Below are 17,135 nucleotides of genomic sequence, written 5' to 3' on the forward strand. Positions count from 1 at the left end.
AAAAATTGTTAAGCACAACAGTCAAACAAAGTAAATTCTTCCTAATGTTTCCGCTTCCAAAATAATTTCACAAATAAGACTTCCAGATGTACCCTTGTTTGCTTCTCAACATAGTAGTCTGGTAGAGTACATGAACATAGAAGGTGAGCCACAGCAAAAAGATTGGTAATCGAACTGTGCTGAATGCTCGCTGGCGCAAAAGCATTGAGGCAGCTGCCGCTGCATGCCCGCCCCCCTGACCTGGTTTTCTAGTTGCTTCAGCCCTTCCTGTACAGTTTTTTTGTGCCTTTTGGCCTTTTCTCTGTTTCTTCTTGTTGCTTTAGTATTTGCGCTATTTCGGCGCTTTCTTCTAATACAAAATGACATGCATTTGATGTGTGTTCGAGAAAAAAATATTAGGGAAAGTTGGACCCATGCACCTACAGTCAGCAGTTTTTAAAAAATGCCACTGGCTGTATGTGTCACCTAGTTAAAAGTTTGCAGTGCTGTGGTTTCAAATATTAGAGATGTATGTTTTGTAGTAGGACACTTATTTGTATTTCCTTTTGTATTAGAATTCCTACTTATCTCTTCCCATGTACATGTATATATATTGGCCTTGAGCTCATGGAATTGATCAATTTGCTATTCCTAAAAGTTAATGCTTTTTTTTCGAGAAAACACAAAGCTTTCTTCTCGAAGCATCCATAGGACGTTAATGTTTTTAAGCTGCAATAACGTTTAATGAAGGCACAACATTCTGTCATACTTCAACAAGCCACAAAAGAAAGCCATCTAATAGCACTTAAAAGAATCTAAAGCATTGTTTTATCCCTTGAGAATAATTATGCATATATCTCCACCGATCAATGCATACTTAATCTGATTCATAAGCTTCGATCCAATTAAACCATTCGGTTTTTGAAAATAACTAAATGCTTCTCTTCTCTTCTACTTGTCGTATCAGACATCAACGTGGTCAAACAATACACAGCTTTGGCCATTACTACTTTTAGTTATACATTAGAATTACTAAGTATAATGATATAGAAGAACAGGATGCTCTTACTTTTATTGTGTGGAGCGTCTATGCAGTCTTTTGTTGTGACACGGCATAAATATTAGCCCAGAAACATACCTAACCACAAACAGGAGTATTCTTTCCTTATGCAGAAGTGTCATTTATACACACGAAAACAACTTAATGTCACAACAAATATATGTTCAGTCTAGAATGACAAATAAAATGCAGTAACCTGAGTTGACACATAGGTTTTCTGTTCAGTCTAGAGTGGCAAATATTTATGTGCTAACCTGATTGTCCCGGACTGGTATTAAACTTCGGGAAAAGTTTCCGGATTATTGAGGTACCAAGGCCTGTTGTGGCTGGGTTTTTCTGTAAAGATACCAAGGATGATTCACCGGCGGATTGCCAGCCCAATGAGTCCACATCCACAACATGGCGAGTATTCGTATAGGCATCATCCTGTATTTCCATAAGATAACTGGATGTGAGGACCAGTGGACCACAGAAAAGTGTGAAAAGTAATAATTTTTTAAATATTATGTCATTAACCTGACATATTTTGTACCGCTAAGTAACGGGAGAAGAAAAGTAATACGTTGAAGAAATAAGTACAGCAACAAATGAAGCACACAGTTACTTACCTGAGTGGTCAATTCATTTAAAATCCTTGTCCCAGATGAACTTTGATTTGTTTTTTCATTCCGAATCTTGCTACTGGATGATTCTTGAGTGCATTTTACCTCCAGGAGCTTCAAAGAGATTACTGCTTCCCGATCATCCCCCACACATGCATCAATTACTATTTTCTCGATAGTATGCAAGGATTCAAGCCATTGCAAGCAACTGGAAGATATCCTGCACCCAGTAATCATTATGTTTGCTGGTGACGGAGATGACAGTGGCCCCAAAGGTTCCCCACATGACAGAATCCTGTTACTATCTTTTATTCCATATTTCCGACACTTTGGCAGAGATGGTTTGAACATGAGATTAGGGCAGGATAGCACGGACAATTCCTCAAGAGCAGGGAACATGAACTGCTGATTCCCATTGTTCGTCAACAACAGTATAGGCAACTCTTCTAGGTTTAGTAAATTTTCCAATTTGAGGTGTATTAATTTCTTGAAGGGGTGTGTGCCCCCAGAAAGACCCATACCTAGATTTACAAGGTTAGGCATATCTTCTATATGCAAGTGCCGCAAATTTATGAGCTGGCCCAGTGGAGGAAGATCTTTACAGTTTCCAAGCCAGAGCAGATGGAGTCTGACAAGGTTGGGGAGTAAAGTCACCATGTTGTTCATCATCCATGTAGGCCATGCAAATCCTGAATACCCAACTAGCTCAAAATGCTCTAAACCCTGGTGTGGTTGGAGCTTTTCCAGAACTTCTTCACCTAAATCTTCATCTACTCCACGCACAGCTGGATGAGAAGTATTAGTCCACTCCAGCTTAAGGAAACGTAGCTCTGGACGATTCTTCAGATTTGCTCTCTCTGCAATAGTTAAGCCCCTGGACCCTCTTGTGAGGTCTGGAATAACAAGCTCGTCGGTAGTTATGTGCCAGTTTTCAGCAATCCTAACAGAGCACCGGATGTATGGTGGAAGACAGGCCACTATCAACGGATCTTTCGTCAACAGAAATTTCAGTCCTGTCATTTTATGTATGATATCTAGGAACATCTGAGGTAAACTATGGGATGGATGCTCAAGAGCACAACCAGTGAGGTCCAACGTATGCAGCTTCTGAAGCCTCACAAAAGACACAGGTATGACGAGAGGATTTTGCGACAAGTTCAGATATTCAAGATTGAACAAGTAGCCAAGAGATTGCAGACAGTCAATGGTAGGGAGGCACCATGAGAGATCCAAAAACTTCAGTCCAGTGAAGTTATTTAAACAGTTAGGCCGAGTCGGCAGCTTAAGACATTGCTGTAGGTTCAGATACTCCAAATTGGTTGTTAACATCCCAACACTTACATGAAGTGCCTCGCAGCCAGTTAGATCCAAAATTCGAAGGTTCTTGATATCCCCAAAGGACGGAGGGAGGTTTTGAAGTCTGCAACATCTCCTAAGTATAAGGACTTCCAACTTGACGAGATTGCAAAAAGATCCAGGCAATTGTTTGAGCTCATAGCAGCTTGACATGTTCAGAGACCTAAGAAGATAGAGGTTGCCAAAAGATTCTGGTAGCTGCTTGAGGTTGAAGCAACTAGACAGGTTTAGATCCTCCAATTTCATTAAATTACCAAATGAAGGAGGCAACTGTGGAAGCTCAGTGCAGCTTGACAAATCAATAAACCGAAGATCCTGAAGATTGCAGAGAGAGTCAGCTAGCTCACCAACATCATAACGACATGACAGCCTAAGATGCTCTAGTGTTTGGAGATGACCAAGGGTTGCAGGCAAGTTTTGAAGTATGTCACAGCCTTGCAGGTTCAAATATTTTAGCTTCTCTAAAGAACCAATGAAAGAGGGCAATTCCTTGAGAGAAGTATTTGATAGATCCAACGCCTCAAGATTTATCAACGTACTCATGGAAGAAGGTAATGTCTGAACTTTCAAGCCAGAAATATCAAGGTATCTTAGATGTTTCAAATGGCCAATGGAAGCAGGTATTTCTTCAATGCAGCTTCCACTGAGATTCAAAACACGCAGATGCTTCAGTAATTCAAATGCTTCTCCATGGAGCTTTATAGCCTCAGCATTCAGGAAGTGTAATGCCCTTGCCCTTGTGAGCAATGCACTGCAAAGTGTTGATCGCCCTTTGTAATGGGTCAACAATGCATATTGGAAGGAGAGCTCTTTTGCATTATCATTCATTTCTCTATCACCCAAAATAATAATATCATTGCAAGCAACATGCCTTGCAAATTCATGGACGAAGTTATGCATGTAGAGTGTTGTAGGAGATGTACTGATCTCCATTCCATTAACCTGGAAACAAACAGAACATAAATCATATAATTCCCCAACATAACCACCTTATTTGAATTTGGACTAGTTTACAACCATCCGTGGGAGAACCTAACTATGATACAGAACATGAACCAAGAAAGCGTGATATGAAAAGGCTAAAGGTGGGTGTCAGTGTTTAAAACCTCATCTAACTTCTCTTGCCCTGCCTGGCAGCATTTTTTGGGTGAATACTGACGGGGCAACAACTGGCAGATAAATGTCCAGTGAAATTCGAAGTCCCATATATTTTTTTTCTCTGGAAACCTTCATTCTGAGCCTGAAGCTCTCAAGCACAGAAAGATACAGGCAAGACATGCATGCATAGTCAACCTTCTAGAGCAATAAGGAGGTAGTAGTAGGCAAGCAACATGGCCACATGAATGGTCATCCTGAAAGATCGAAATGGAAGCTCCCAAAGATATTCCAAACTAAAGCTATGACATCATTGATGCATTCAAATCTAACTAAATTATTACTACCTCCGTTCTAAAATACAAGACCTCCTAGAGAGCATGCTGTCAAACTTCTCTCTCTTTCGTAACTAATGAACAAAAAACTACTTAGATTTGTTTGGTACAAACTGTAGCATTACATTTTTCATGAAAAATAGCTTCAAAATTTATTTTTTTACCAAGATATACATATAAAAAAGTTGCTTAAAGTTGCATCTTGAGACTGTCCATATATAAAACGTCATGTATTTTGAAACGGATGGAGTACTAACTAAAGGCTAGATAAGCTCAATATACTACATACAAATACCAGAATCTTGTAATACGCATGATTCATCATGAACCTATTGGTGAGTCATTTACCATCTGATAAAGAAAGTACCATTGATTCTAAAGGATAATAACCTTGATCATATATTCATGAATGACAGGCGAAGATTGTCGAGAACAAAAGTTACGTATTTACTCATCAGTCGAAGTTTATAAATGAAAACCGTAAACAACAATAAGTAAAATATGAACTTACTAACGTAGGCAGCAAATTTTCACAATGGTATATCCGTAAATGGTTGAAAAGCATACTTCAAACAGTAAAAGAAAAGACTGTCAATCCAAAAAATACTTGGTGACTTACTGAATGTGTCTTCCTGACTTGGAGGAAATGTATTGACAGAAGGTCCTGAATGTACATCTCCGCCTGCACATAGGATGGCAAAGTTCCATGTTTTGATCCAATAATATCAAGCGCAATCCACTGTCTGATAAGTTTTTCTTTATCAATAATAGATCCCTTAGGAAATACTGATAAATATAGAAAGCATAGTTTCAGCGCTGAGGGCATGTCATAGTATATTTGATTCAGTGATGAAAACACTTTAACTTTCATGGAATATGTGCTCTCTAATTTCCATATTGGTTCATCCCTTGCTGCTAACCAGACATCCATGACTTGATTGTGCACTACTGAACCAAGAAAATGAGCTAAAGATGGTATTCCATCACATCTTTTCACAATTTGCTTCCCAATTTTCTTCAGGCATGCACTAACAGTACCTCCATCCCCAAAAGCTTTTTCAGAAAATATTTCCCAACAGTCATCTTCAGACAATGGAAACAACTCGTACGGTGGGAAGGTGTGCATTAGCTCTGCAGTTATTTCACTGGAAGTGGTCACCAAAACCTTGATCCACTTGTTCGTACGCCTGAGCATTTCCTTCAGTTCATCCAACTGGCTTTTATCTATGCTACAAAGGTCATCCAAGACAATTAGACAACGTTTGTCATGAAGTGTCTTCTGCAAACGATTCTTTAGCAATTGGAGATTTTCATGGATCTGAATGTTGGTATTGATTTCTGAGGGTCCTTCTTTTGTTCCATTAGCTTGTGTGATTATATCAGCAGCAATGTTTTTAAGTTCAAATTTCCTATTTAAGTCGATCCAAATACGAAGATCTAAATTCCACCCTTCTCCCTGGTCATGGAAAATTAATCTGGCAAGAGCTGTTTTCCCCAAACCAACAAGGCCAACTATGGGAATGATGGACAATGTTTCTGTATTATTTTCCAACATTAATTCCTTTATTTTTTCTTTGTCACTATCTCTTCCAACAATTGCAGCTCTATAGAACTCTTCTTGGATATCAGATTGCTCAAGATCAGACTTTGGGTGCTGCATCAAACTGAAAACCACAGAATCTCTTGCTAAAAGATCCAACCTTTTTCTGAGTATCTTCATTCTATTCACTCTGGTATCGTACAAGAAAAATGGACATGAAGAACACAATGATGTTGCCTGCAAAATTTATTTTAAAAATGATCAATCAACAAGAGTTTTAACTAACTAGATGGTGCAATATAGCTGATGCGTTGCACTGCCAAATCAGTTGTACAAATATATATACAGCAGCAGCTCCATTTCAAACATTGGTTGTAGAAATACTAGTATATGACAGGAGCAAATGTAAACTGTAATCGGCAATAAATCTATGAAGGATCAAGTGTAGCACCGTAATAACCTAAAGAGTAGCATTATCGACACAAAACGAAAAGGAATTTTTAGTAATTTGCACTAGCGGTTATATCCAATATAAAGAAGATGCCTTGGAAAGCCATTTGGGGGTTGGGGCTATCGAACCTTTGTAATACAGCCGGTCCTCTCAGATCCGATGCCATTTTGGTCTTCAAACTCGTCCAAGAGATGTTCAGTGTCATAGACAATCTGATTTATCTTCGCCATCCAATCCTGCACCTCCGTACGCACCCTAAAATATCTCTCCACACTAACCAGCACATCTTGCAACCCCGCCAGAGTTCGCCACAGATGCGCCACGTGCTCGTCTACGCCCGAGGGTAGCTCCGACCGGCGAGCGTCGGAGGCCAGCCGGCGTAGGAGCCGGTCAACGACAGCGCCGGCGGTGGCCATATGGATATTCCAGAGTCTATAGAGGCGAAGAAGAAGACCGTGTGCCCGTGTCCATTAAGAGCATCTCCAGCCATTGAGGAGGCATTTTTTTTTTCATCCCTTAGAGGGCTGCCGGTAAAAAAAATTCACCTCGGATTAAGAAAATATCCCCTCGTTGCCGCCCCTCCCCCTCCCCTCTCACGCATGTATCCCCGCCATCATCACCATGCGAACTGCCGAACCGGCTGGCGCTCCGTGGCGGCAGGCTACCTCTGCTTCCTCCTCTTCCTCGAGCTCGTCTCCGTCTCCGTCGCGCCCGCCCGCGCCGCCGCGAGCTCGAGGCCCTTTGTAACACCCTGGTGTAATGTTGCTATAGTAATCCCTGAGATTAAGTTAATCATTTTGCTAAACAAATGTTTGATCATCCTTATTCTCTCTCATTTCAAATTCAAGTTGAATTTACTTTCAAATTTTGAGTGAAATTCAAATTGCTCAAACATGAAAATTAAAATGTTCATCGTGTGTCAAATAATCCACAACTAATATTGATGGTGAACCAACATTTTTACAAAGTGTTTAAGTGGCCTAAGCTACTTGAAACAGTGACCTAAGCAATAAATTAAATGTTTTTTTAATTTATAAAATTGGCAAACTTTTTCAAAAAGGTCTCACAATTTTTTTGACAGTGCACAATATTTTTTTGAATTTGTTTTGACCAGTGGCATATTTTTGCAAGGTCATTTGTGGCTAAAAGAAAATGCAAAAGCTACTGAAATAAAAAAAGAAAAGAAAAGGCAGGGGGAGAGAGAGAACCCCCAGCCCCCCGGGCCTCAACCAGCCTGGCAGGCCCAGTCGGCCCAGCTTCCCGCACTGCGCCCCCTTCCCGTTCCTCGGTCGCGCGCCGCTACAGGGGCTCGTCGCCATCGGACCACCTCGCCGGCAACACCGCGGGTGGATAAGAGCACCCTCTCCGGCTCCTCGAGTCCCCTCCCCTGTCCTCCTCGTCATTTTCCCCCTCGCCCCCTCTCTGCTTCGATTTGGGCGGATGCCCGAGCGCCACCATCGCCGCCGTTCGCCGTAGCCGCGACCACCGTCACCCATACGCCGCTCCGTCAAGTCCAGGAGCTCCGGCGTGGTCCTCCTCTTCTTCCTCGACACCGGATCGGGACCGGGAGGGACCGCCGTCGTCGCAGTCTTCCTCTTCCTCCTCTACGGCCACCTCACGACCTCGCCGTCAATCTGCAGCACCGGTCCTCCCCGAGCTCACTACCTAGTCCCCACGCTCCCGCGGTGAGCTCCTGCGCTGAACACACCCTTCCCTAACCCCCCTCTAGTCGCCCGTAGCCGCCGCTCCGCTAGCACCCGCACGCATCGTCGCCGACGAGCTCGCCGTCGTGGCCTTCGCCAATGTAACGCGCGGCTAAGCCTCGCATCGAGCTCCGGGAGCTCGTGCGAGTCCAACGCCACCACTAGCACGCCTCCCTGTTCCTCCTAGCTCCGTTTTCACTAGAGCCCGAACTCCGGCGCCGCTTTAGCTCGTCGTCGACGCCGCTTCGGTCGTTCCCGGCACCTCTCGCTAGCCTAGATGGACGCGGCGCTCTCTGCTCGTTCGAACGCACCAAGTCCCGCGCCAAAAGACCCCTATGCGCGTTTTCCGGTGAAGTCCGGCGAGCCCCGCCGTTGTTTTGGTCGCCGGCGGCGAAACCCCGCCGCCGCCAACGTGGCACACCTGGGGCCCGCCTCTGGGTCACTGCCCGTGGGCCCCCTGGCCCCAGTTGGCCGTGGTCAACTGTGCTGACTGGGCACGCAGTGTCACTGACACGCGGGCCCCACCTCATATTTTGTTAAATAAACGTTTTTATAAATAAAAATAATTAGTTAAGCTAATTAGTCACTGACATGTGGGGCCCAGCTGCTAATTAACCTTGTTTAATTAAAATAACCCACTGTTAGCCCTCTGTGTATGACATGTGGGACCCACTGGTTAGGTTTGACCTGGTCAGCCGCCCTGCTGACTGTTGATGTCACTGTGACATCATGCTGATGCAATAAACCTCTTTGTTAATTTATTTAATTCCAGAAAATGTTTAAAACTTTGAAAATTCGTAGAAAATAAACCGTAACTCGGATGAAAATGTTTTCTACATGAAAGTTGCTCAGAAAAACGAGACGAACCCGAATACGCTACCCACATACCTGTCAGATGCCTATAACTATCTAAGCATGGAACATTCCCCCTCCTGTCATCTGTGTGACACAGGTCCGGAACCGGGAAACATTCCCGGTTGAATTCCCCCTTTACATATATCGTGTAGCCATACGTTAGGTCACACCCGACATAGCATATTGCCATGTTATGCTTTGTGATGCTTTGTTTGCTTTTTATTTATTGTTTCTTCCCCCTCTTCTCTCCGGTAGACCCCGAGACCGATGCTCCCCCTGTGATCGACTACGTCGACGACGACACTTCTTCCTTTTCAGCAGAGCTTCCAGGCAAGCAAACCCCCCTTGAGCATTTCAAAATCGCCCATTTCTTTCCCTCTCATGTTTGCATTAGAACTGCTACTGCTTTATGTATGATCCTACTCTGATGCATAGCCTGTTTTTGTTACCTGCTTATTCTAAACTGCTTAGTATAGGTTGGTTAGAGATCCATCAGTGCCCCCCACCTTGTCCCAATTGCCCCGCTTTATGTTCGATGACTCGATCAACGTGATCGATGCCCATGCCCCGACACCGCACATCACCCCCACTAGTTGTATGACTCTGCAGAGTTACCATCGAGTGCCGAGGGTGGAACCTCATACATCACTCCTGATGAGATCTCTGTAGTGTAGCTATTCGGTCGTGGTCATCGAGGGTGATTTCCTCCTTAACCACTTTCGATACAGCTCTGTCGTGCAACCCCTCAAGTGTGAACCTCGAGGGTGGATCCTCTTACGTTCACCTTGATGATTACATCGAGTGGAATTCATCGGGGGTGATTCCTCGGTTTTTCCCCTTGATGTTTGGACACATGGATACTTGGACTTTACAACTGTTACTTAGAAAGGAGGGTCGACCTTGAGGGGTACCCGCGAGTGATGTGGAGACGGGTTGACCTGGAGGGTACCCGAGAGTTGAACACGAGGCGTGGCAGGGCATTCTTAGCCCTTGTCGCAATTACTCGAGACGGGGCGACGGGGTCACATCTTTCGTGAGTCTCTGCTCGTGACCGCACTACCAACACACTAACGGTTTGGATATTTGATCCAAGGGGCCTCTGGCCTGATAGCACTAACCATCACGTGGGCATTGTATGGGCGTTCTGCGTCGTATGCATTAGCCGAAGCTTAATAGACGTCAGCGACTGAGCGGCGCGCGTCAGGTTGGACTGGTAAGCACCTGCCTTTTTAAAGGAGGTAGCTAGGTCTGCTCATCGGCCACGTACGCAACGTGCAGGAGTTCCCGGGGCGATGTCCCATGACCCCTAGGGGCATAGGTTTAGCCCGGCGTGCTTGACCTCTCTATTAAGCCTAGGTTGGGTTACGGCGTATTGTTTGGCCGAGGCCGGGCATGACCCAGGAAAGTGTGTCCGGCCGGAGTTAATCGAGCATGGTAGGTAAGTTGGTGCACCCCTGCAGGGAAGAAAACATCTATTGATAGCCTGTCCTACGGTAACGGACACTTGGAGTTGTATCCCGATTGATATAACTAGAACTGTATACTTGAGGTGATAACTAGATAGTGTGGCTCTGGGATTGCTTTCTCGCAGGGAGTCGAGAAAGGATCTCTGGCCAAGGTTGATACTACTACTACTTTATATTATGTTGATATGTACTCTTCTATATTCTGCAAGATTCTTGAAGATGCTTGAAGATGCTAGTGTTCGATAGGCTAGGCTTTCCCCTTCTCTTCTGGCATTCTGCAGTTTAGTCCACAGATACAACCCATTCGTTTGATACAGATGCATACTTAGTTTATATCTGATGTAAGTCTTGCGAGTACTTTGGATGAGTACTCACGGTTGCTTTGCTACCTCTTTTTCCCCCATACCCGATTGTTGAGACCAGATGACGGATCCCAGGAGCCAGACGACACCACTGATGATTACTACTACCCCGAGGGTGCCTACTACCAAGACGGCCGCTGACGACCTGGAGTAGTTAGGAGGCTCCCAGGGAGGAGACCTTGCCTTTTCGATCGTAGATGCTTTTGTGCTAGCCTTCTTAAGGCAGACTTGTCTAACTTATGTCTGTACTAAGATATTGTTGCTTCCGCCGACTCTTGTGTATTCGAGCTTATGTATTCAAGCCCTCGAGGCCCCTGGATTGTAATATAAAGCTTGTATTGCTTTCAATTTGTGTCTAGAGTTGTGTTATGATATCTTCCCGTGCGTCCTTGATCTTGATCGTACACATTTGCGTGTATGATTAGTGTACGATTGAATCGAGGGCGTCACACCCTTCCCCCTCCCCGTCCGCCCCAGCGTCCTGCCCTGCCCGGTCGCGAACCCAACACGGTGTCTGCGTCAGCGGACATGGCGACGCCAGACACGGTGTCTGCGTACTCTATCCAGAGCCGGTGGTTAAGGAGGCGGATGGCGACGTGGTTGGACAGGACCGGGAACCAGCGGAGGCGGTCGGAGACCGTGGGGAGCACGGTGGCGAGGCGGATCCGGGCGAGCGTGCGAGGAGACCCGCCACAGCCGCAGCCTCCCGTCCTGGTGGCCCGTCACGACCTTGCCTCTGTGGCCGACGGCGGTCGCGGCGACGGAGTAGGACGTGGAAACGGCAGAGAGGGGCGGCACGCTGCAGGTGTTGAGGGATAACACGACGATGTCAAGGCGGCGGAGGAGCTTGGGTTGGCTGGCGGGCAGCGGGACTGGGGAGGCGGGGCCTGAGAACCTGACGGAGTCGAGGTGGGAGTAGAGGGTAGGGAGGTGGCGGAAGCGGTGGGCGAGGACGGGGAGCGTGACGGCGAGGCGGGTCAGGAGGCAGTTGGCGATGGTGAGCACGACGTCGTCGGGGAGGTTGGAGAAGAAGTCGGGCAAGTCGGCGGCCACCGCCTTGGACCCCGCAGGCTTCGGGCCACCGGAGCTACGGGGGAGGCAGCTTTGACTGCGCGAGCGCGAGCCCCGCCCCGGCCATGCGTGCTGTGTGCGGTAGGTGGTGAAAGGAAAGGGAGAGGAGAGAGAAAAGAGAGAAAGGAGAGGAGAGAGGGGAGAGAGAGAGGCTGGTAGTGGGCATGTGCATGCAAAAAAAGCAACTGCGGGCGTCCCAGCTGCCCCCAAGGGGGCTAGGTCTGGGGTGAGAGTGCCGGCCGTAAATATTGCCAAATCCGGCGAAAATCGGGTCTCTGGGTGCCCGAGTGGGGCGTTTTTTATCCGCCGGCGTCCAAAAAGTGGCTTGGGGGCCTTCTTGGGGGTGGAGATGCTCTAAGTCCGTCATGGTGGAAAGAGATAAAAGGTGTTCCCCCATTTCTGCAAGGATCCAAAAATTATCCAAGTTTTTTTAAAGGGAATATGAATATCATAACTAGTACTATCATGCATGTCAACTAGACAATTTTGATAAGATGACATAAAATTAAATGAAGAGAAAAAGGGTTGTTCCAATCTTGCTAATACCCCCCCCCACCCCGGATGAACCCATGGTACTTAACACTGTTTTTTTGGTGAGAAGATCAGATCTATTATAAAGATTCATCGGAAATATAAAACACCTCAAACATAAAATTACATCGAGGTTCATGGACCACCGAACGACCATTGTCGCGGCCAGAATGAGCCGCTGATGAGCCGATGTCGCTGCTCCTATACCGGAGCCGGCCTGACCTTGTTGATGACAGTCGGGAAGTCTTCGTGCACGTGTGATACGTCTCCAATGTATCTATAATTTATGAAGTATTCGTGCCATGTTTACAATAGTTTTATATGATTTTGGTATCATTTGATTAGAACTAACCCGGACTGACGCTGTTTTCAGCAGAACTACCATGGTGTTGTTTTTGTGCAGAAATAAAAGTTCTCGGAATGCGATGAAAATCAACGGAGAATTTTTCTGAAAAAAATAATAAATACTGGAATGAAGAGTTGCCGGAGGGGAGGCCCGTGGGCCCCACGAGGGTGGAGGGCGCGCCTCTGTACCTCGTGGACTTCCCATGGGCCCCCCTGACTTGTTCTCGACGCCAACCTCTCCTATAAATACCCAAACCTCCAGAAAATAACCTAGATCGAAAGTTCCGCCGCCGCAAGCCTCTGTAGCCACGAGAAATCAATCTAGGCCCTCTCTGGAACCCTGCCGGAGGGGGCCATCATCACCGGAGGCTATGGAGGAGGATCCCGAAGGGGCCATCATCGCCATGAAGGCCAAGATCCAGAGGGAGAACCTCTCCCCATCCACGGGGGAGGCCATGGAGGAGGAAGCACAAGGGGGAGAACCTCTCCTCCTCTCTCTCGGTGGCGCCGGAGTACCATCGGGAGGGGAATCATTGCCGCGGTGATCGTCTTCATCAACATCACCATCCTCATCTCTTTTACGCGGTCCACTCTCCCGCACCCCGCTGTAATCCCTACTTGAACATGGTGCTTTATGCCGCATATTATGATCCAATGATGTGTTGCCATCCTATGATGTTTTGAGTAGATATCCTTTGTCTTTGGGTTGATTGATGATCTAGATTGGTATGAGTTGTATGTTTTATTTTGGTGTTGTCCTATTGTGCCCTCCATGTCGCGCAAGCGTGAGGGATTCCCGCTGTAGGGTGTTGCAATACGTTCATGATTCGCTTATAGTGGGTTGCTTGAGTGACAGAAGCATAAATCCGAGTAAGGGGGTTGTTGTGTATAGGATAAGGGGGACTTGATGCTTTAATGCTATGGTTGGGTGTCGGTGTCAAAACCGGCGGATCTCGGGTAGGGGGTCCTGAACTGTGCGTCTAGGCCGGATGGTAACAAGAGGCAAGGGACACGAAGTTTTACCCAGGTTCGGGTCCCTCTTGATGGAGGTAAAACCCTACGTCCTGCTTGATTAATATTGATGATATGGGTAGTACAAGAGTAGATCTACCACGAGATCGGAGAGGATAAACCCTAGAAGCTAGCCTATGGTATGATAGTTGTTCTGTATGTTGTTCTATGGACTAAAAACCCTCCGGTTTATATAGACACCGGAGAGGGTTAGGGTTACACAAAGTCAGTTACAATGGTAGGAGATCTACATATCCGTATCGCCAAGCTTGCCTTCCACGCCAAGGAAAGTCCCTTCCGGACACGGGACGAAGTCTTCAATCTTGTATCTTCATAGTCCAGGAGTCCGGCTGAAGGTATAGTCCAGCCATCTGGACACCCCCTAATCCAGGACTCCCTCAGTAGTGCCCGAACCAGGCTTCAATGACGATGAGTCCGGCGCGCAGATTGTCTTCGGCATTGCAAGGCGGGTTCTCCTACAAATTTCGTGTACCTGTTGAATAAAGTCCGGTTTCTTGTAAATGTTGCGCTCCTTGGCTTCTACGCCCAATAATGGCTGTGTCCCACGTGTTAAACGAATATGAAAAGTCTGAGTGTTTTTACATCCACACCCCTAGCCGCGTAAATGAGCCGCCCATTTAAGGGGACGAGGATTTAGATCCAAACCACACCTTCTCCCCTTCGCGAGTGTTCATCAGAGCGCATCCGACAAAGGTCCATTCCACCATGGCCAGCCGTCGCAACTCCTCCCTTCGCCCTTCCAGCCCTCAGCCTGGATATTGGGAGAGATGCTCCATTCCGCTTAGCGAGCTAGTGACGCTCCAGACCAAGGGATTTCTCCCCCCGGCCTATATGGTCCCGGTTCGAGCCGGTCTTGCCATCTATAATGGCGGAGAGCAAGCGGAGAGTGCCCCTAATCCCTCCAAAGGAGAGCAGGTATGCCTTGTCCCTTATTTAATAAGAGGGCTTGGATTTCCAATCCATCCGTTTCTCCGGGGCTCCTGGAGTTCTATGGCCTCTAGCTACACAATCTTACGCCTGCCTCCTTATTGCATATCGCGGGCTTCGTAGCCCTCTGCGAGTTGTTTTTGGGTGTTGAGGCTCATTTCGGGCTGTGGAAAGAGCTATTCTGCCTTGTGCCCTATTCTCGGAAGGGGTCAATATACCAAGTGGGCAAAGCCGAAGTGTGGCGCATCGCCGGGACCGGATATCTATCCGGAACCCCAAAGAAGGCGTCCGAGGACTGGCCTTCGGAATGGTTTTACATAGAGGACGTCCCGCTGCCGGATCCTGTCCGGATCGGCCTCCCTGAGTTCGACAGTACTCCACTAAAGAAGCGCCTAAGTTGGCGTCCACGGAGCCCTCAGAGGGAAAGTGACAAGGACGTCCTTTACCTGATGGGCCGGATAAGATTGTTAGCTCATTCTGGACTGACCATGATCGGGGTCATGGCCGCATGCATCATGCGAGGGGTGCAGCCGCTACAGTATAGAGGCCACCCCATGTGGGACTTCAACAGGGAGGACGACGCCACCCGTTACGGCCGTAAGGGACCGGATTTGGCTGCGGCTTTAACAAAGACCTTGTCCGCTTTGTACAAGGGAGAAGAGGAGGAATTTCTCCGCGTCAACCCACAGGGTGGATTTTCTATGTACAATCCCCCAAGCTAGGTAAGTAGTCACATTCTTGCCCATCCGTTTTATATTCCCATTGTTAAATATTCAGTCTAACGACTTCAACGCGGGAACTGCACCAGGCTGTTAAAGAAATAAACAGCCCTCCTCCACAACCCGAGGATCCAGGACGGTCCCTCGACCCGGCCTCTCAAGAGGATCCAGACTTATCTGTGGAGCTGATTGATGGAGTGTTCCATCAATTGAGCAAGGACAACGCCTTGGTGGCCATTACGGCCGATTACCTAGGGCTAATCCCGGCATCCCAGGTAACTGAGATCGAAGTCCCAGTACCCCGAATAGGGGTCCGCCCTTTCATGTTTTCAGTTTCCTGATTACAACCGAGCTTTGCAGGGGAGGTTTTTGAGACGGGAGGCCGAACCTGCGGCGACAAGCCAACGAGGGGCCGCAGGGCCCCGTGGGCAGAAAAGAGGTGCAGTCCGGACCGAGGCGTCAGCGCAAAGGTATGGCGCACCCCCTTATCCTAGGTGTTATACCTTCAAGGCATATTAACACTCGTGCTCTCTTCAGGACAAAGAGACCTCGCCAGACTATATCCGGAGAGGCTGCCAATCGCGCCTCCACCAGCCAGGCTCCAAAGCCTGGTCCGGAGGCGGAGGCGAACACAAGGCGCGCACCGGACGCTCCTCCAACGGAGGATGTGGACAGGTTGTCTGCCACCAACTCTGAGGTGGAGAGTGTCATGAACCACAGGCGTCGCCGGACAATTCTTCGCGACGCTTGTTTCTCCCAAGAGGCATTAGATGCCTTCAATTCGGGAGATGCGTACCTCCGTGCCGCTCAAAATGGTCTAGCCAGAGCCACGGAGCAATATGTAAAAGACATACGGGTAAGAAAATTTTGGTAATTATATATATATACCAGTAGCCCCCGAGACTTGAAACAGTTAGAATAACTGATTTAAGGATCATTTGTTATGCAGGTTCTTACAGAAAAGAATTCCCTACTGTCCCAGGAGCTGGAAGAGTGCAAAGCCCAACTTGAGGCCGCACTAACCGCGGCAGGGGAGCCCAGGGAGACCCCCTCTGGTAATATACACTTTGAAATATAAGTATTTTGCGAAGCGCGGCATGGGTGCGAATCTGACAAATGAAATTGCAGATGGCGCCGGATTGAATCCAGAAAGGCAACATCTCCTACGCCAGCTGAAGGCTGGTGAGAAGGTGCTGACAAAGGTGAGGCGGGAGAAGAACAATCTCCAAGATGTCAACACCAAGCTGGGCGTCGACCTGAAAGATGTTCGTGCCCAGCTGTCAGACTCCGTGAAGGAGAATCAGCGGCTTCGGCGTGGCATATTTAGTAAGTGCTTGAACGAACCTTTGAAAAAAAGTTCGGCGGGGAAGTCGACTAACAGAGTAATGTCTGTAGGTGTGCTAACAAGTCGTCCTGCAGAGGAGATGCCCGGTTCTACGGGTGACCTTCTTCCCGAGCTCTCGCAACTGCTCGAGCGAGTTCGGCAGGCGATGCAAGGCATCGCCCAGGCCTTGTGGCCATCCATCTCCATGCCCGAAGGTCTTGGAGAGCTTGCAGAGAAGCTAAAGGGAGCACGGCGGCGCTTCCGATTGTGGAAGATATCGGCCTGCCATCAAGGCGCTAGGGAGGCCTGGGCCATGGTGAAGACGCGGTACACAAAGGCTGACCCCAACCACATGGCCGAGGTGGGTCCTGTGGGGCCCGAT

General features: G+C 47.5%; 1 protein-coding gene across 1 annotated transcript; it reads right to left on the reverse strand.

Annotated features, from left to right (window-relative positions):
• Positions 1–7: 7 nt before the first annotated feature.
• LOC125538172 (putative disease resistance protein RGA3) lies at positions 8–6,950 on the reverse strand. Its single transcript, XM_048701457.1, has 4 exons — positions 6,547–6,950; positions 5,047–6,204; positions 1,648–3,939; positions 8–1,465 (listed from the first exon to the last, which is right to left on the reverse strand). The coding sequence occupies exons 1-4, from the start codon at positions 6,832–6,834 to the stop codon at positions 1,289–1,291; spliced, it is 3,915 nt and encodes a 1,304-aa protein (XP_048557414.1). The 5' UTR covers positions 6,835–6,950; the 3' UTR covers positions 8–1,288.
• Between the last annotated feature and the right edge of the window lie 10,185 nt (positions 6,951–17,135).

The sequence above is a fragment of the Triticum urartu genome, chromosome 2, assembly GCF_003073215.2.
Source record: "Triticum urartu cultivar G1812 chromosome 2, Tu2.1, whole genome shotgun sequence".
Classification (NCBI taxonomy): domain Eukaryota; kingdom Viridiplantae; phylum Streptophyta; class Magnoliopsida; order Poales; family Poaceae; genus Triticum; species Triticum urartu.